A 22,022-nucleotide genomic window follows, 5' to 3' on the forward strand; every position below is an offset into this window, starting at 1 on the left:
AAGACCAATGGAAGTGAAAGAACTTCAAATTGTACCATGAAGGTTCTCACACACTCTGCCTATGAATAAAGGTAATGTGATGCTATGTTCATCAACATGCAACAGGGACAAATCTCATTATCTTTGCATTCTCAGAGGCTTGGTTTAACATTGGAAAACCTCCTGGGTCCATGTTTTTTATCAAGCAAATTTCTACAGCTCTCTAAGCTTATCACTTCCATTATTTGAAATCAATCTCCTCTCATGTAGTAAAACCAGAGTCTGCTCTTTAGTTAACTTGGTCAATAATTGATCAGACCTTTGCCAATGAGAGGGCAAGTCTGTGGGACTCCTGGGACATATGCTATATGCTATTTTCCATCTTGATAGCAGGATACTGAGGAGAACACAATACAGTAGCTCCTTCACTTAGCAGCCCTGGAAGCAGCAAAAAGACTCACTTGGGCTCTGCTCTGACCTTTTCACCTATTTATGTTGGGCTTAACATAATTTTGCTGAAACTTTACTTCTCTTGGTTTACAACATTTTGATTTACAATATTTTTTATTAACCTTGTATTCTAAAATGAATTTAGAAACAAAAAACTCAGACAAAGGTCTAATTACTCAAATATATAAGGAGCTAAATCAATTGTACAAAAAAATCAAGCCATCCCCCCAATCTATAAATGGGCAAGGGACATGAATAGGCGATTTTCAGAAAAAGAAATCAAAACTATCAATAAGCACACGAGAAAGTGTTCTAAATCTCTAATAATCAGAGAAATGCAAATCAAAACAACTCTGAGGTATCACCTCACACCTAGCAGATTGGCTAAAATGACAGTAGGGGAGACTAATGAATGTTGGAGGGGATGTGGCAAAATTGGGACATTAATGCAGTGCTGGTGGAATTGTGAATTGATCCAAACATTCTGGATAGCAATTTGGAACTCTGCCCAAATGACTTTAAAAGACTATCTGCCTTTTGATCTAGCCATAGCACTCCTTGGTTTATACCCCAAAGAGATAATAAGGAAAAAGACTTGTACAAAAGTATTTATAGCCTTGCTCTTTGTGGTGGCAAAAAATTGGAAAATGAGGGAATGCCCTTCAATTGGGGAATGGTTGAACAAATTGTGGTATCTGTTGGTCATGGAATACTATTGTGTTCAAATGAATAATGAACTGGAGGAATTCCGTGTGAACTGGAACAACCTCTAGGAATTGATGCAGAGTGAAAGGAGCAGATCCAGAAGAATGTTGTATATAGAAACATAGACTGTGGTACAAGCAAACATAAGGGACTTCTCTACTAATAGCAATGCAAGGATTCAGAGCAAGGCTGAGGGACTTATGAGAAAGAAAACTAGCCACTATTAGAGGAAGAACTGTGGGAGGAGAAATGCAGAAGAAAAACAACTTCTTGTACACATGGGCTGATGGGGATATTATTGGGGATGTAGACACTAAATGATAACTCTAGCCCAACTATCAATAATATGGAATTAGGTCTTAATCAATGATACATATAAAACCCAGTGGAATTGTGCGTTGGCTAAGGGGGGATTGGGGGTTTGGGGGAAAGGGAAAGAACATAAAACATGTAACTATGGGAAAATATTCAAAATAAAAAAATAAAATAAAATACCCCCCCAAATAAATAAAGTGAATTTAGATACTTAAAGAAACTGTAGCAGTTAAAATAAACTATTCAAATGCCAGTTAAACAAGTAATTTCTTCAGAATAGGAAATACACACAACTATTTCCATTCTCTTCTGAATAATCTGGCAAAAGATAGGCCAGCTATGTCTTCTTTACTTCTACCCCTTCAGGGCTGGGTACATGTAGGTCCATAGTAAGTACTTGCTGAATGGCTTTCTAAAAAGTCTATCTTGATTGTAGATTAAGAGAAAAAGAGGGCAAGGGGATAAGAAAAGGGAGGGATTCCTAGAAGGGATAATATAGAAATAGGATGGCAAGGTGAGGGGAAAAAGAAGGGTCTCTCAGGATAAGATAAGAGAGGGATTTTTAGAGAATTCACATCAATACAAAGACTATCTTCTTCCTCTAGAAATGATGCAATTTGTAGGATGACAGATGTGTTTGCATGAAAAAAAGACTAATTCCACCTTGGGGTTGGTTCAAAACCTAATGAACAGAGATGGACTGACATAGCAAAGGGACTCTTTCTTTTCTCGATTTCCATTTTAAATAGATCAACTCACTATGAAGATAACAAAGAACAAGGATCTGACTAGGGGGACCAGATTTGAAAATATGAGCATGTTGTAACTGTAGCTGTATTTCCCAATTTTTAGTGTTTGACAGAATGCCCCTGGGGAGGCTTATAATTGGTTTCTCTTTGATAATGTTCAGTGATGAGACAAAGAGGACATGGATGCATGGTGAGAATTTGGTTTGTGAGGCAGGTTGATCTATGAACAAAGATGCTACACAATTATCTATGTCGGCCTGTCTAAAACTAGGATATAGACCAGCATCTCTTAAAAATCAGAATGACTAGATTACTAGAGCATCAAAGACAGGGGAAGTGTGCTACAAACACTAGTGACGAATTCAGAAGTCTTCAGGGGGAAGCTCTTCTCTAAGTAAATAAAATATCCATCTCTGAGCCAGTGGACCACTGGTTATGAGTATTAATTAATGACTTCCTCCCTTACCTTCCCTTGTTCTACACATAAAACTTAGAAAGACAAAGGAAAAACTGGGTAAATAGGCTCAAGAGTCACACAGATACTATGGAAGACAGTTTGATGAATAATAAATGTAGGTTTATAAAAAATAAGTAATGAGAAAGAGAAGAGACATGAAGGTAAAAGTGAAAGAAATAAGAGAAGATATGGATGTAAAAGAGAAAGAAGTTCTATTCTCAGTTTAACTCCTCATCAAAATTAATTTCTTCTCAACCAAAAATCAATCTGCCAATTTTATTTTCTGGGACAAATGGCAATGAATCAATGAAGGGAAAATTCACAAATACTTCAATTTTCTTATTGGTATGAAATAAATCTTTCAGAATTCCATGAAAATTGTACCCATATCTTATGTCAACAGTTCAGAGAAAGAACTTTGTTTGGCATTAGTCTCTATGGGACTTAATGAGGTACTGGCTTTTAATGAGCATTGGACTGGGACAAAGCAAAAATTTTGTACATTGTAGATCTAATTTCATGTTTGGATAAGACCTGAATTTAGCTGTAGTATCAGAAATCTGGGGATGAATCTAGGTATGGGAGGACTATTTACTTCTTGATATATTTTGCTTATAGTACTGTATTCTTTTCCGTGGCAAATCATGACACACTGTAAGCTTTAAGTTGGCAACTAAGAAGGGTTTTCAGGCATTTCAGCCTATTAAACCATTACTTATACCTTGGGATTCCTCTGTCTCTCTCCTTTCCCTTCTCCTTTTTCTTTATTTCTCCAGGACTTGCAGCAGAGGAGAAAACTTTGAGTTTACTTAGAAAAAGATGCTATTGTTATCTCCCCTACAAGAAGTTTGGAAGAAGGCAGCAGATTATAGCTGAGGGTAGAAACTGGGGAATATAGAATTTTTATTTTTTATGGCACATCTAGCAAAGTAGGTTGTATCCTCAATATGTAATGATATATCCTATGAGAACCAGTCCTGTAGAAAACAGATTGATGTTTCTGGGGAAGGAATTGAAAGAGAGCTTGGACCCAACACCTCCCCCCCCCCACCCCCTCAACCTACAAACCTTCAAAGTGTCATATTAGAAGTGGAAGAGATCTTAAGGATCATCTGGACAATGCTTGATTTTAAAGAGGAAACTCTCATAGAGAATTGAATTGCTCAAGGTCACAGAGGGAAGGCGTATTCAATTCTTATTGAAACTGACTTGAGGTAGAGTCAAATGGAACCAAAATCTCATGGTCAGATAATTAGAATCAGAAGAAACTGACAAAAAAACAATTTCTCTCATTTTAGAGAAGAAGTATAAATCCAGTGAGAGTCTGACCTTAGGATGTTCTTTTCTAACCCTTAATATAATACTTTCAGTATATATCAGTCTTGAGTCTGCCAAAGGAACCCTTTGAGATTATTATAATCATTGATCCCCCAGAAGGAGTTTTTTTCTCACCACTATTCTTACTAGCAAGGTACTGGTTCCATCTTTTTCTTTCTTCTCCTCCCTTCTTTTTTAGAGGAATATAATTTCTGCATTTTAAGTCTCACAGTTTTTGTGGAGAGTCAGATATGTCTGTGGCCTGTTTTGGTATAGTCCAGAAACTTAAGAATGGTTTTTACATTTTTAAATGCAAAAAAAACAACAACAAAAAAACCACTTTACTTTAAAAAGTAAAAGCCATTCTTAGCTGATTGGCTATACAAAAAACAAAAACACAAAAAATGCAAAACCAAACCAGACCAAAATAAAATAAAAAATACCTGGCAGGTTGGCAGGCAGTTTTTAATCAGACTTCTGGTCTAGCAGATTTCCTGTCTTTCTGAAATTTTTCCACCCTGGGACAAAGTTTCTGTCCCTCTACCCTAGTTACTGCTCTAACTACAAAATAACTTTCCTTCCATCAAGTTTTTCCCAAGCTGAGATTAATGGAGATGTGGAACTCTCATTCCTTTTCTTGAAGTCCTTTGGAGACAGGATTTGTAACATAATAAATATACATTTGGGTAGCCAGGTGTTCCAGTGGATAGAATGCTGAGCCTGGAGTTAGGAAGATTCATCTTCCTGAGTTTCAGTCTGGCCTCAGATACTTATAAGCTGTGAGATCCTACTCAAGTCACTTAACCCTGTTTAATTTACTTTCCTCTTCTATAAAATGAGCCAAAAAAGGAAATTACCAAGAAAACCCCAAGTGGGGTCAGAGAGAATTAGACACAATCTAAAATGACTGAACAACAACAAAAAATGTGCAGTTGGCTAGGATTGAACTGAAAATGAAAGAGAAATCTTAGTTTGGGGAAGTAGAATTAGGTCCAATGGGAGGGAAAGGGGAACTGAAATGGGGATAAGGGGAAAAGTAAGCTCCATGAGGGCGGGAACTATGTTTTATTCATCTCTTGCCTTCCTGAAAATACATTGCTCTGCACGTAGAAGTTACCTATTGAAGACTGTTTGAAATTATAACAATCACTGAACTCCTGAGAAAGAACTGTGGGAATAGAAATACAGAAGAAAAATAACTGCTTCATCACATGGATCAATGGGGATATGATTGGGGACATAGACTCTAAATGATGACTCCAGTGCAAGTATTAATAATATAAAAATATGTCTTGATCAATGAACTGCTCATGGCTATGGGAGGGGAGGGGGTGGAAGGAGAGGAAGGAAAGAACATGAATCATGTAACCATGGAAAAATATTCTAAATCAATTAATTAAATAAAAATTTTCAAATAAAAATGTATATATTAGAAAACATGGTTTATGAGTAAAAAATAAGAATCAAAGGCTGATGAATTACAAAAAAAAGGCAGCTAGTTAGCAAAGTAGTGTTGAATTTAAAGTCAGGAAGATTTTGAGCTCAATCCTAGCCTAAGGCACTTTTGAGCTGGGATAACCAGGGCAAGTCATTTAAACCCTCTCTTTTCTTTTGTTGTCCAGTTGTGTCCAACTCTTCATGATCCCTTTTGGGATGTTCTTGGCAAAGATATTATTAGAGTGGTTTGTCATTTCCTTTTCCATCATGTTTGACAGATAAGGAAACTGACGTAAAAAGAAGTAAGTGACTTGTCTAGGACCACACACCTCGTAAGTGTATATGGCCAGATTTGAACTCATGGAGATGGGTCTTTCTGACTAGACTCAGCACTCTACTGTGGCACCTAGCTGCCTTTAACTCTCTCTAGTTCCTTTATCTATAAGATGGGGATAATAGCAGTTATCCCCCACATCATTGTGATTAAAATGAGGTGATATTTGTAAAGTGTTTTATAAACCTTAAAGCTCTATATAAAAGCTATTAATAAAGAGGAAGGAACTCAAGATCCAGCTAAGTGACTGGAGGCAGAATTGGAACTCTGCTAGGCTAGCTATCATCTCAGAGACAAGAGATTTGTTCAGAATGGGTTATATTAGAGGATCTGAGGTCTGATACAACTTTGAGATTCTATATTTGCTAATTTTCTACCAATCGTCCTTCGCCTTACTTCCTCCCCTTTTATCTTCAGTCATGGACAATTTCCCCCTTTCATTGATTTGACCTGTTCCTTCCTCTAGCTCCCATTGAATTTTCTCATTTCTTTTACTTGTAGATTTATCAAAGAAGTCTTTTATGCCCACTGATTATTTACTTGCTGCCCACTTCCTTGCTATAACCTACTGCAAAAGTGGTTTCCAGTCTTATAACTGACAGAAATTGTGCTCTATTAGATCACTGATGACAACCTAATTTCCAATCTATCTTTTCTCAGCTTTTATTCCCTTTGACCTCTTAGTTGTATTGAATGCTGTTGATGGCATTACCACTTCTATTCTCCTTCTTAAAGGATTCTTCTCCCTTGGTATCAAAGATGCTTTGTTATCCTTTCTACCTTTTAACTGACCCTCTCTATTTCATTTTCTCCCCAATCATATTTTCTCTGCCTAACTCAGTGATTCCTCTGATCCTTTGACTGTGGGAATTCCCCCAGGCTCATTCCTTGGTCCATTGATCTTCCTTTTATATATTATAATCTCTTCTTGAGACAACTAATTCATTTTCATGGATTCGACTTTTGCTAATCCTAAATCTTTATCACCAACAGTGTCTTCTAACCTGAAGGTCCATAGACCATATCTCCAGTCACCTAATGTCCATTTTTATTTGAATGTTCTATCATCTTTTAAACTCAATCATTTAAAGATTCAGCTTATCCTCTTCTCCAGAAGGCTAGTCTACTTTTTCCATTTCTTGATCTCTATCAATCACATTGCCTTTTTCTCATGCTCAAAATTTTGGATCATCTTTGAGTCATCTTTTTCCTTTATCCCTTATCCTATGTTACTAAGTCCTATTGATTTTTCTCTTTTCTTTTTAATTTTCTTTTTATTGTCATGCAAAACACACTTCCATATTGGTTATTGTTGTAATAACCAAAACAAACTCATACATTACCAAAACCCCAAAATAAAGCCATAAGTACATTGATGTGAAAGACGACTCCAACAGTTCTTTCTCTGGAGATGGATAGCTTTCTCCATCATAAGTGTTTCAGGATGCCCCAGATCATTGCATTACTGAGAGTAGCCAGATGTTCATAGTTGATCATATCTATACTCAATATAAATTACTTATATCTGTTGTTTCAGCTATTCACAGTAGTTTTGAGATGTTATCTCTCAGATTCATGGCCCTACTGTGATTCCATAAGAAGGTAAGCCACTTTTAAGGGAGGATTGCTTCTGTTTTGTCATCATATTTCTGGTGTCCAGCATTGTCAAACATATTGATTGTTAGTAAATATTTGTACAATGCTTACTCAATTAGAAATATGAGAGAATGACAGGATTAAGAGCTGGAAGGTACTTAAAAGACCACTGTCAAGATGAAGACACTACAGTGTAATGAGAGGAAGGGCTTACATTTATTTCACATGATAGGGTATTTAGCTCAAATCTTCTAACTCTTATGTCCAGGGTTCTCTCACCTACAACATCCTTCCCCTTAGTTTTGTCCCAGGCCTTTCCTTGCTCAGACATCTCCAAAAGCCCCTTGTTTTTTTGATTGCTTGATTTTTTAAAGGTACTCCATTATTTGGATTGGCAGACCCAAATAATACTATCCTAACTTCATTTTTTATTGTTCTCCAACATGAGTTCCCAGATCAAGTCAGGTCATCTTCTTTACTGTTTCCTGAATGTACTTTGATCATTTCCACAAATGAAAATCATTATTCCTGGAAACATCTGACTAAACCCTTTCTATTTATCAAAACTCACTTGAAGACCCTCATCCTCCAAAAAGTTTTCTTTGGCTTTTCTAGCCCTTAGGGATTTCATCATCTTCTTGGACCCCAACCTCCCACAGTTTTTGCATAGTGTTTGCAGTCATTTCATGTATAACTGTAATCTAGATTGTCAGCTTCTTATAGGTAGAGTCTAGAGGCTGGGGCAGTGGATAGAGTGACTTAGGATGGAGTCAGGAAGACCTGAATTCAAGTCTGGCTTTAGACACTTACTAGCTGTGTGACCCTCAGCAAGTCATTTAATTTCTCTCTGCCTCAGTTTCCTCATTTGTGAACAGGGGATAATAACAGTAACTATCTCTTAGGGTTGACAAGAAGTTCAAGTGAAACTGCATTTGTAAAACACTTAGCCAAGTGTTTGACACAAAGTAAGTGCTAATATATAAATGACTTGCCCTGGTTATCCCAGCTTATTGCCTTCTCCTTTTCCCTAGGTTACCAGACTTGGAGTCAGGAAACCCTTCTTTAAATCATAGTTCAGATAATGAATAGCTTGTGACCTTGGCAAGAAAATCTAACCTCTTGGAAAATTTACTTTTCTTATCTCTAAAATGAAAACTTGATAACCTCTAAAGGTCTATTTCAGGTCCAAATCTATGATATTATGAATATCTTTTCTTCTAAAGTTGCTGTCTGATTTTTTCTCATACAGGTTATATTTTGAAGATAACAGATGAAGAAATTAGTGCTGGTCCTTAGCCTGAGTTTGTGGGAAGGGGAAGGAGTCTCCCAGTGATATCTAAAATTTACCAATTGAGCATTTTTGAGAGTATAAGTTGCCAAGTACCTCTCAAAAAGGGTCCTGTGAACAAAATTGTTGGAAACAGTACCGAGGATGGCATGTATAAAAGACAATGAGAAAACATGGATAAATGGAGAAGAGACTCCATCTGTAAACCCTCTGCTACATTTGTCCATTCATATTATTAAACCAGAGGCTGGATGGTAAATCTGGAAAGTGAGTGACCAATTTTGTTAAGGAAGTCACACCAAAGGAAGGAAGGGAGTGCTACATTGGCATAATTGCTGAGGAATTCACAGTGGCTCTGAAGTCTGTAAACATTTTTGTTGATTAAAATGTATGCCTGGCTGAGAAATGAAGAATGGCATCACTAATCAAAGTCCCATTCTCCAGGTGGATTCCCACTGCCCCATACACTTTGCAAGTGGATAGCACCTCTAGGGAAAGTAGTGAACAAACAATAACAGCACAGCTGCCAAATAAATAGATCTATAAAGCCACACATCCTAGTGACATACCCGCCTGCTCTCCCAGGATAAAACTCAATAGGGATGCCAAGAACAAGATAGGGAAGAAAGCAAACTACACTATTACCTGGTGAGGAAGGCAGAATTTTGCAGATGAGAAGCTGAAAAACATCCCAAGATTACTTACTGTCCAACATTGGGCTCTGAGATTCTTAGCAGTTCTCTATAGAGATAGGGAGTGAGTCAGAGGGTACCAAGCATTAAGCAGGTGATTAACAGTGTGAGAATTAAATAAAGTTTTAAGCTCATCACCAAAGCTTGAGAGGAGGTGAGAGGGACCATTCTGGGTGAAATGCAACATCAGATTCTGGGAAACTACAGAGCAAATGATAGCTTGAAGTACTGAGATACTGGTCAGAAAATATGGATCAAAGAGAGACCCAAAAAGATTGGTCAGGAACCTGCGATCAATAGTGGGAAAAGCATTGATTCTGGGATTTAAGGATCTCCAGTCCTAGCCCTGATGCTTATTATCTGTGTGCTAAGTTATTTGCCACCCTTGGGCCTCAGTTTCCTCATTGATAAAATGGAAGAGTTGGAGAAAAGGACTTCTGAAGTTCTTTCAAGTTTTAAATCTTTGATTTTATGAGAGCCTAGAGAAGAACAAAGAGAGAGATGATGCTGAATTGCTTAATATAATGGGTTACCTCTTGAGTAACAGTCCTGACCTATCTTTTTAGTTGGGGAAAGCCCATATTGGCCCCATCTCTCTATCTTCTTAGGTTTGAGTGAGAACTGGATGATCTTAGAATTCTTTTTCTAGGGAAGTGGTGTGTGTGTGTGTGTGTGTGTGTGTGTGTGTGTGTGTGTATGTCTTCCAGCTGGTAGCTATCTGAACAGAGCCCTAGGGAGTTCTGGACCACAGATTCCTAGACTAGGACAAGCATAACCTTTATAGTTCATCACATTTGAATGTTTTTGCCCTGGTACTTTTCCCTAGTCTCTGGTTGAAGACTGCTTTTGACCCAAACCCTACTCAGTCATCCTGCAGAGTATAATTCTAAGGTAAAAGAAGACAGGACCAGTGCCTTTGAGAGGCTTGAGGGAGATAAGGAACATATTAAGAGGATCGGGAATAATGGAGAGAGAGAACAGTTCAAGTCTTAATTCTATCACTAACTTGCTATGTGCTCATCAAGCACATGTAGATACAATAGACCTACAAGTTAATTGGGAAGATAATGTTAGGGGTAGGGCTGAAACTGTAGAGTGGTTGGGGAGGGGAATAGAAAGGCTTCTTGCAGAAGGTAAGATTTGTATTTGTTCTTGAAGGAAGCAAATGAAGCCAAGAGCTAGAGGTGAAGAGAGAACATTCCAGGCATGAAGGACAACCAGTGAAAATGGACAAAGTTAGGAGAGAGAGTGTTATAGGCTAAGAACAGCAGAAAGCCATTGCTACTGGATCACAGTATAAGCCTGGAAAGTTAGGAAAGGACCAGTTTGTGAAGTACTTTAAAAGTCAAATGGAAATTTAAATTGGATTTGGAAGAAATAGAGAGACATTGGAAATTACTGACCAAGGTAGTGGCATGGTTTAACTTACCCTGAGAAGTTAGGTGATTTGCCCATTAATATATGTCAGAGGCACAGAACCAAGTTACTCTTGCCCTCAGGGCTCACCATTATGCTACAATTATTATTAATTATTGTTAATACATTATGCTTCTCACTATGCAAGAATAAGTTATTATTATTAATAAAAGGTGATGAGCCTTTTACAAATAGCCTAAGCAATGAGGCTCATCTAGCACAACAAAATATACTCCAAAGGTGTGTGCACTTCTTTCATATGAGCAAGGTGACACATCTCTGTGGCCTGAGCCAAGCCTGGGAACAAGGTCTTTTATTTCCTTCTGGGAAGGTATCAGCTGGAGACAGGGAGTTTATTTTTCTCCTGAAGGGAAGGGAGAGATAAGGCAAAGGCTGGATGATTGTGCTGTGCAAGTGCAATGTTCCCAGAGACTTTGGAAGCAGCTTCTGAGTGTGATGGATCACTTTAACTGCACTATAATTCCTTCCTGCCTAAAGGGAAATTACTTAGAACAGGAGCTAGTTCTACTGAGCCATATTTTATTTGTTATTCTTGCCTATCATGTGAATTTAGCCCTGGGAAGAGGATCCATTTTGCTCAGGAATTTCTCTGGGCACATACATGCAGACTTCTCAACGCTGTACTTAGAGAACTTAGGATTCTATAGGTTCACATCCTGGCATTTAAACCACTCCAATATCTGGGCCCACTCTATATATCCAATTTAATCTCTAAACTCCTAAATTTGAACCCTCTGCTCTAGACAGTCTCTTGTACTCTATCCATTTTATGGCCATTCTTGTCTCTGAATATCCTACTCCCAAGTCTTTCTTATTTGTCTTTTAAGTGTTTTCCCAATTTACAAATCATCTTCTTGCTTCACTTGATATTCCCTCATCACTTTCTAGTTGAAAAAATAAGTGACAAATAAAGAATTAGGTAGTGACTGGGCTCCAAATTGTTCAAGAATTTTTTTTCTAGTGGATAAGCATTTGTGTTTCACTTCCTCCTACCTACATCATGTTGAAAAAATAAAAGAAAAGCAAATTTTAAAACTCTATGAAATATTCATAGTAAAACAAAACAAATTCCTATATTAGTCATGCTCAAAAATGCGTATCTTATTTTGCATCATGAGTCCATCACTCTTCTCTTAAGAAATGGGTAACATTTTTTATCATTTGTATTCTGGAATCACTTTTGGTACTGCTCAGTTTTTAAGTTTGTCAGTTATTTGTTTTTGCAATGTTCTTATGTAAATTGTTCTCCTGGTTCTGTTCATTTCACTTTGCATCAATTTATATAAATCTTCTCAATTACCTCTGAAATCAACCCTTTCCCTATTTCTTAAAGCAGAGTAGCATCCTATTACATTTATATAACTATAATTTGTTCAGTCATTCCTCACTTGATGCCCTTTCAATTTTCAGTTCTTTGTCATAATTGAAAAAAAACTATTACATAGGCTTTTGTGCCCAATAGTCATTTCCTTTTTTCTTTATTTTTTGTAATACAGTTTAGTTCTTACTTTACATGAATTCAACTTTACAAAAAGAAAACTGCATTCCTCAAAAATAATCTATGTTAACTTTACTGTACAGTACTATTTGTTCTCTCTCTTTACTTTGACCCCTTGGGTCAGTGCTCTGTGGCCACCACAACCTCCTCCCCACAAAAAATTAAACCCCTCTCCAAATGAAAGCAAGAGAATGGACAAGGTGGACATATACAAGGTGGTCACCATTGTGCTGCAGCCAGGAAAAGAAACTTTTACTCTGCTCTGTCCATCTACCCAAATGTCCTGCCTCAAATGTCTGTCTTCTGTTCATTCTAGGACCATGTGTCTGTCCCCAGCCCCTTTGTGTCACTTGCCCTCTCCTGCCTATGTCCAGCCCCTATGTATCTCCACCTCACTTCTGTTCAGAAGGGCCCCCAAGTAGCTGCATTGGCTTCAGAGTGTCACTTTTCCTGCTCTCACTTCTCTATCTGGAGTCCCCATGTGTCCTTGAACCCTGTATCAGCTCCCTCCTGCATGAGTGATGGCCTTCTTCCTAACTCCCTTGCTTCCTCATGACTTGGGGCAAATTCACATTATATTATGTAGAGTTCTGCAGAATGATCCATTTACATAAAGCAAGAACGGTCTTTATGAGCCTAATATGGTCTTGCTGAGTCAAAGGAACGCTCAGTTTATTAAGCACTCCAGTTAGAGGACTTGGCCAATACTGGCCACCCATCTGCAGTTAGAAGCAAAAGAGCTTAGGTTATAGCAAGAATAATTAGTTATAGTAGAAAGCTACCACAAGTTCCTCTCTTGCCCCATTCTTTTTCTCCATCCACATAATTGAGGGAACTCTTTGGTTGTTTTTCCTGGGCACAAAAATTTCTAGTTACAGCTTTCATGACAAGCACAACTTCTTCTCTCTAGAAGGTGGAGGGAGGCAAGGGGAAAGTCCTCTCTATTCATTAGCCTACCTGCTGACACAGGTTGGAGTTTAAACTATAAGTTTTCTCTACTTCTCAGAAGTTTAAAAGTAAGTATAAATCCCACTCCCTCCTCCATCCTTATTCTCTCTGATTGCTAGTTTCCATTCCCTAAGCCACATTTTAAAAATATTTCAAACAATAATTCCCATTTTATAAGTTCTGCTGATCCATAGCAATATGAGGTGAAAGGTGTAGAATGAATAGAACTTTTTAATAATAAAGATAATAGTAACTAACATTTACATAGTTCTTTTTTAAATTTAATTTTATTATATTTTTATTTTAACAACAAATTTCCACATAAGCTCTCCAAAGTTATATGATCCAAATTGTCACCATCCCTTTTTCCCTTCCCCTACCAGGAGCTGGCAAGTTACTGTGCGGTTTTAAAGTGAAATAAAATTTATGAAAGCAGAAATTATGACCTGTGGAGGAAGAAGAGAAGAGGAAGGAGGAGAAAGAGGAGGGGGAGGAAAAGAAAGAGGAAGATGGAAGAAGGAGGAGAAGAGGAGGAGAAAAGGGGAGGAGGAAGAGGAGAAGAAGAAGAACAAGAACAAGAAGACAAGGAGAAGAAGGAGGAGGAGAAGAAGGAGAAGAAGAAGGAGAAGGAGAAGAAGAATAAGAACAAAGATGAAGAACAAGAATAACAAGAACAAGAAGAAAGAGGAGGAGGAGGAGGAGGAGGAAGAGGAGGAGGAGGAAGAGCAGGAGGAGCAGAAGAATAGAAATAACAAACAAAAAATCTTGTATTTGTGATGTTGTCTCTCCAAGGTGTAGGAAAATATAAGTAATGGGGTCACCAGGGATATTAAAAATCAACTATGGGGTTTGTGGGAACACTCTCTGGGATGTAAGAGAGACTAAAACTGATCACTGAAGTCTTGTACAGCTACACCACTCCCAACTGGAAAAATAACAGCCAACTGTCACTCTGGCCAGAGGCCTTGAATTAACTGACAAGGTAACAAGGTGAAATTGGGTTTTAATTAGAAACAACTAAAAGGAGGGATAGGAATGACTACTCTAAAATCTTAACACCTAATAACAAAACCCAAAGGGACAGGGAAGGACTTATTCAGTACACTAATTTAAGCTATCTAACTAACAGGGCCCAAGGAGCTATACTGGAGTCTCTGGGTTTCTGCCTCACACCTGGAACCTGCCAGGCTTGAGTACAGCTGGGGCTTTTGTGGCTTTGGGATTCTCACTGCAATCCACTGATGATGTCTGGATGCCAGGAGCTACAGTTGTCTCAGGAACCAAGCAGTAAGGGGTTTGCTTGAAGCACTGTCTTCTTCTCTTGTTCTTTCCTTAAATGCCACACCACACAGGATCCCAGGGGAAAACAGGATGCAAGGTGTCCTTGCTCTGAGGTCTCCCAGGCTGGCAACAGTTTTGCCCACCACTAATGGAGTCCACACTCAGGGCACAAACAGACTTCCTCCTCCTTCATTCCAACCTGGAATTCCCAGCTCCAGCTCCTTCCTGCTAGGTACTTCCTAATCAATATATAATCAATACCTAATAACTAGCTAATCTAATCTTACTCATAACAAAGGAAACGGAAGAAGAAAATAGTGTTTTTCTCAAAATTACATTAGAAAGTTACATGTCCAAGTTCATATCACGTTTACATAGTTCTTACTATGTGCTAAATGCTTTACAAATATTATTTTATTTGATCTTCAAAACAGTTATGAGAAGTAAGAGCTATTGTTATTGTCATTTTATAGATGAAGAAACCGAGGCAGACAAAGATGAAAGTGATCTGTCCAGGGTCACACAGCTAGTAAAATGTCTAAGGCCATATTTGAATTTGGGTCTTCCTGGCTTCAGGCCAGGCCCAATATCCACTGCCTTATCAGCTAGCAGCCCCAATTAACTCAGGACTTTCTATATACCAGATCGAGTTTCCTTTGATGGGAAAAATAAAAGAAAGCCTTACCTTGCCAGCCAGGTTTACAAACAGGTTTCACATCCACTTGCACTAAGACATTCTCTGTTGCATGTTTTTGGCCACAGTCAAAGGCAGTAACCATGATCTCATATTGATGCTGCCTGTCATAGCTGAGTTTCTCAGTGTTCCTGATATTACCTGAAGAGGATAAGAAAACAAAAAGAAAACATGTACCCAAACTAAAAATCATTTCATTATCTGTGACCTATGATAATTTTAGTTTCTTTCAAATCTTTCTATTCCCCACAACCCCTACCAAAAAAGAGAAGGAAATTTCATTTCTCTTTTTCCAAAAATTAAAATGGCAAATGAGTGTGTCTTCTCTAATTAGCAACTGCTTAAAAATCACACTAATTGCCTTGTGGTAATTGCTGGTCTGAGGTTTCCCAACTGTACACTGTTGGTAAAACTGAATAACACCAGAATGAGAACTAATCAGTTGGTGTTTATATTCATCTTGCTCCCAGAAAAACTACCCCTGAAAACTGCGCGCATGTGATTATAATCCCTATCACATCCAACACAGAGCTCACCTGCAGCAGACACTCTGGAAACGTATTTAAACACGTGGAGATAGGAAATGCCACTTTATCTCTGAGCACATTTCTCAGGCCCTGTCCCCAGGAAAGTTCACTGCCATTTTCTGATATCATTTTGCTACCCAAATGGGAAATTAAATCAGCAAGAAAAATGCCCTCTCCCTTCTGACAGCTACATAAGATAACAGATTCCATGCCCTGATGACAAAGTCATTATATCTCTCTTAGGGAGAATGAGAAATCTTTTTCGCGTCATTTCTTGTGCTGGGTTCATTTTTATGTTCTGAAAAATGTTCTGTGACCAATGGGTATAATTTTAATTATTTTTTTATTATTCTTATTGCTGGTATGAGGTTCTTGCTTTTAAGGGCCCATAGGTAATTTTCAGTGTGCATTTATTTATTGTTATTTATCCACTATTTTTATTCCAAGAGACAAAATCTATAGACAGCAATAACCTAATTATTGGTTTCTTAAAAAAAAATAGAGCCTAGTTTAATCTTCTCATTTTGCAGATGAAGAAACTGAGGTCCAGAGAGACTAAGTAACTTGACCAAGGTCATTCAAGTACAAAGTGGTAGAGAAGAGTTTTCTGAACTGAGATTTGTTCATAATGCTGCATTATTATTTTTTTTTTATTTCTCAATAATGCTCTGTATAATTTTCTAATTGGGGCTCAGTCTGCTTTTCAAACCTCTTTCCTCGTTCCTTTGTTCCTAACAATCCAAGGAATTCTCTCTAAACATTCCCTGCCCCAGCGTAGCTTCTAAAATTGGGATGATTGAGATTTAGATTGTGAGCCCCATTTTGCCCCATAGACAAGAACTAGTTTAAACCAAGTATGTCTATGGGGAAGCATGAGAGCCCATTGGATGTTCTTTTTGAGTGAATGAAGGAAGTCACTTTTATTGAGGCATAACTGATTTCTTCATCTAGATAATAGAATCTTAGAATTAGGCATGTGATTTTCCATCATCATGAAAGAATCATGGAGAGACTGGAAAAACATTACTCTACTTCCTCATTAGGTATCCACCAATTAGAGATATAATAGAGAGGGCTGAAACATGAGCTTCCAAAATTGTATTTAATGACTCAAGATGCCAATGAATCTGTCTATGGTTACCAAGAGAATCATTTACCAAATTAATTCATATTGATCAGTCTATTAATAAGGTAATTTTAATATCCAGAACTTTACCTCTTGGAATTTTTATTTGTCATAGAACTTGGGTCCTCCGACTCCAAATCCACCACTGTACAATTTGTCTATAAAGGGATTGGATTGATTTTTCTGGGGGAAAAATGGTCTATAGTTGAGCTCCCAGATCATGTTGTTCTCACAGGAGCCATTTTTCCTAAGCCTCTGTCACACAATTGGAGTTAGGTTTTCCTAAGGTCCTACTCTACTCAGACTAGGATAATATTTTGTTAAAAGGAATTAAAAGTCACGCCTGAGAATTATTTGGTCCAGAGGACTAAGATTTGAGCCACTGATTTAACTTCCTAGGGGGTTAGGTAAAAGAGCCAAGAGGGAGGGGCACCTCTCTTAGTGTTCTGATCAGTGGGCTAGCACAACAAACACAGAAAAATAAAAATTATTCTCAAATGAATTAATGCTGTAGCTTTGCTAGTATGTTTTCCATGCTGTGGCTAAGGTTCTTTTGTGAATTGTTAGGTGGATAAGAGTGCCAGTTCCAAATCTGAACAACATGAATAATAAGAGAAGAAAGAAGAAGATTTTAGTGTGTTGAGATACTTTTGTTGAGAGCTGAGATAAAGCGGTAAGAAAGACTGAGGTTACTGAAAAGAAGCTTTTCCCCTCTTGGCCACAGTGGGCAATAAAGAGCAGTTTTGTGTCAAGGGTCAGCGGCCTGCTTTTTCTCTGATCCTGAAGAGAGAGAGAAACTGCTTTAACTTTTCTCTCAAGAATTTACAATTTCTAAAAGTTACTTAGGTTGATTATATATTTAAAGTTCATCATTTTAGTGTAGTTTAATGAGATAGAAGTTAAATATTTAGACGCCTTCTATATAAATCAGATAGGCAAACTATCCTATTCTCCCTTAATTTGCTTATAGTATCACCCTTTATATATAAATCATGTACCCATACCATTATCTTGCTATATGGTGTGAGATATTAGTCTACCAAACTGCTTTCCAGTTTTCTAGTTGTTTTTGCCAAACAGGGTGTTCTTGGTAGAGCCAAGATGGCAGAGTAAAGGCAGGGATTCTCCTGAGCTCTCCCAAATTCCCCTCCAGACAGCACTAAAACAATATCTTGAAACAAATTTAAGAGCAGCAAAACCAGTAATATGGAAATAGGTCTTGATCAATGACACATGTAAAACCCAGTGGAATTGTGCATTGCCTATGGGAGGGGTTGGGGTGGGACTAAGGGAGGGACAGAATATGAGTCATGTAACCATAGAAACATTTTCTTAATCAATAAAATTAAAGTTAAAATTAAAAAAAAAAAACCAACGACCAGCAGAACCAATAAAAAGATGAGCCCAGAAAACTGAGAAATTCAATAGGAAAAGTTTCTTTCTTTAGGGTGAGAGTGGAGTACAGTCTAGCACAAGCTATACCCTGGCAAGCCAGGGGTAACCCTTGGGGAGTGATTGAATTGGGGACTGAAGTTTCTGATGCTTTTACAGACAGGAAGGGGTTCAGACAACTGCTCAGAAGTGTCATGTAATTTCTAACCACAGGAAAGCAAATGAAAGTCTTCAAGCCATAAAGAATTAAGCCATACTGAGGGACTTATGAGAAAGAAAACTAACTACATTCAGAGGAAGAACTGTGGGAGGAGAAACACAGAAGAAAAACAACTACTTGAACCCATGGGCTGATGGGGATATGATTGGGGATGTAGACACTAAACGATAACTCTAGTCCAACTATCAGTAATATGGAATTAGGTCTTGATCAATGATACATGTAAAACCCAGTGGAATTGTGTATCGGCAAAGGGGGGTTAGGGGGAATTGGGGGAGAGGGAAAGAACATGAAATATGTAATTACAGGAAAATATTCAAAATAAAAATTAAAAAAAAAGAATTAAGCCATAAAGAGGGCCAGTCTCACAATAAATGTTAATGAAGACCCAGTCACAAGTTTAAGACCATAATGGCTGAGAGTGAATGATACAGCAATTTTGAAGGGTAGGGCTGACACTAAAGTCTATGCCAAAGCAGTCACTTACTTATTCAAAACCTTAATACTTATACTAAAATAATCACAAAAAGCCTTCTAAAACCTCAGTTATGAAAACATTTAACTATCTTAGAATTACAATTATGATTATCTAAAGATTGCTGCTAACACAGAAGGATATTACAGGGTATCCTTTGCAGGAATTAGGTAGAGGATTCTGTCGCATTGCCCAGTCACCTTTTTGGGTCATAGTTGCAGGGGAAGGAGCAGAACTAGCACACAATTGTGTGTGGCAATAGGGAAGCAGGAACTTTGGTCACAGTTCCAGGATAGAAAAAATTTGCTTGTGGTGGTTCTCAAACAAGAGCACAGGCCAAGAGATGACTGACCACATCTTTCTTTATGTCATATCATTTTAAAAGAATTAAAAATTTATAGATCTCTAGAACTAGCTCTGAAAACAGTAGCATGAGACACATTGAGCTTGGAACAGTACCTTCTTCACCTCAGGAACAGAATCCAACTTTAATATAAAATTAAAAATCAAGAAATAACCTGGGAAAATGAGCAGAAAAAAACAACAACAACCTGACCACAAGTAATAGGTATGGTGATGATGGGGAGGATCAAAAAACCAACTCAGAAGAAGATGACAAAGTCAAAATAGCAATATTCAAAGGCCCATCCCCCAAAATGTCCAAAGAAATTCCTTAAAAATTTTTAAAAATTAAATAAGAATAGAGGAAAATTGGGAAAAATGAAAGTGATACAAGAAAATTATATTTAAAAAATCAACAACTTGGTAGAGGAGGCCCAAAAAATACTACAGAAAAGAGTACCTTAGAAAACAGAACAAGTCTTATGATTAAAAAAGAACAAAAATACAATGAAAAGAACTCCTTAAAAAACAGAATTGTCTAAATGGGAAAAGATTATGAAAATTTACTGAAGAGAAGAACGTTTTAAAAAGAAAAATTGGCTAAATAATAAAGGACATACAAAAAGCTCAATGTAGAAAATAACTTCTTAAAACTCAGAATAGGCAAGTAGAGATATCAAGAAACACGAGACATCAATAAACAATCAAACGAACTCAAAAGAGAAAAAAATAAAAGAGAATGTGAACTATCTCATTGGAAAAATAACTGACTTGAAAAATAGATCCAGGAGAGATAGTTTAAGAATTATTGGACTACCTGAAAGCCATGATAAAAAAAAAAGAGTTTGGACATTATATTTCAAGAAATTATCAAGGAAACTGCTCTGATATTCTAGAAACAGAAGGTAAAATAGAAATTGAAGGAATCCACAGGTCACATATTTAAAGAGATTTCAAAATGAAAAATACTCAGAAATAGTTTTGTTAAATTCCCCAGAGTTTCTGGGTCAAGGAGAGAATATTTCATGCACCCAGAAAGAAACAATTTAAATATTATGGAAACAAAGTCAGGATAACACAAGATTTAGCAACTTCTACATCAAAAGATTGGAGGGCTTGGAATATGATATTCTTCAGGATAAAGGAGCTAGGATCACAGACTAGAAATCACCTACCTAGAAAAGTGAATATAATTCTTCAGGGGAGAAAAGTGTATATTTAATGAAATAGAGAACTTTCAAACATTCATGATGAAAAGATCAGAGCTGAATAAAAGAACTTACTTTCAAGTACCGGTCTCAAGAGAAGCATAAAAAGATAAATAGGAAAAGGAAATCATAAGGCATTTAGTAACATTAAACTGTTTAAATTCCTATATGGAAGATTATATTTGTAATTCCTAAGAACTTTATCATTTTAGGGTTATTAGAAGGAGTATACATAGGGGAAGATAGAAAGCACAGTGGATAGAGCAACAGATTTGGAGTTGGGAGGACCTGGATTCAATCTGGCTTTAGGGATTTCCTAACTATACAACTCTGGGCAAATCCCTTAACTCTAATCACCTAGCCTTTGTCACTTCTAAGACAGAAGATAAAGTTAAAAAAAAAGAGTATAAATAAATAGAGGGCATGACATGAGTTGACTACATAGGATATATAAAAATTAAGGAATGAAAGGAGAAATACACTGATAGAAGAGTGAATGGAAAGGTAAAAGGGAGTAGTACACTATCTCATATAAAAGAGCACAAAAGAGCTTTCACAGTGGAGGGAAAGATTGGAGGGTGGCTGATAATGCTTGAACCTTATAATCATTAGAATTAGCTCAAAAAGGGAATAGCATGTACTCCCAGTTGGATAGAGATATCTTTATTATCCTGTAGGGAATTAGGAGATAAATGGGATAAAAGAAAAGGTGGGTTGATAGAAAGGAGGATGGATTGGGGGAAGTAGTAGCCAGGAGAAAATACTTTAGAGTAGGGACAGGGTAAAAGAAGAAAGGAAGAAGAAAAATAGGGAAATAGGATGGACAGCCACACATAGTTAATTGTCATGACTGTGAAAACAACTTTATAGCAGGATTCTCTAACAAAGGACTCATTTCTCAAATATGCAGAGCACTGAGTCAAATTTATAAGAATACAAATCATGCCCCAATTGATAAATGGTCAAAGGATATGAACAGGCATTTTTCAGAAGAAGAAATCAAAGCTATCTAAAATTCTTCATTTATTCACATAAAAATACTCTGTCACTATTGATTAGAAAAATGCAAATTAAACCAACTCTGAGGTACTACCTCACACCTATCAGATTGGCTAATATGACATAAAAGGTAAATAACAAATGTTGGAGGGCAGAGGATGTGGGGAAAATGGGAACTAGGGAGCTTAGTGGAGTTGTGAATGCACCTAACCATTCTGGAGAGCAAGTTGGAACTATGCTCAAAGGCTATTAAATCATGCATATCCTTTGACCCAGAAATACCAATATGAGGTCTGTATCTCAATTTAAAGAAAAAAGGGCCTATATGTACAAATGTATTTACAGCAGTTCTTTTTGTGGTGGCAAAGAATTAGAAACTGAAGGGATGCCCATCAATGGAAAATGACTGAAAAAGTTGTAGTGTGTGATTGTGATGGAATTCTATTGTGCAATAAGAAATGACAAGCAGGATGCTTCTCAGAAAAATTTGGAAAGACTTACATGAACTGAGGCAATATGAAGTGAAGAGAACCATGAGAATATTGTGCATAGAAAC

At 37.2% G+C, this 22,022-nt stretch overlaps 1 protein-coding gene across 1 annotated transcript in view; it reads right to left on the minus strand.

Moving 5' to 3' along the window:
• Window positions 1–22,022, minus strand: part of CLSTN2 (calsyntenin 2) — a 612,830-nt gene that overhangs the window by 214,135 nt on the left and 376,673 nt on the right. The window contains exon 5 of the mRNA XM_044669146.1: window positions 15,169–15,318. Within this exon, the coding sequence (XP_044525081.1) occupies window positions 15,169–15,318 (150 nt within the window). The remainder of the gene's footprint in view (window positions 1–15,168; window positions 15,319–22,022) is intronic.

The sequence above is a fragment of the Gracilinanus agilis genome, chromosome 3, assembly GCF_016433145.1.
Source record: "Gracilinanus agilis isolate LMUSP501 chromosome 3, AgileGrace, whole genome shotgun sequence".
NCBI lineage: Eukaryota > Metazoa > Chordata > Mammalia > Didelphimorphia > Didelphidae > Gracilinanus > Gracilinanus agilis.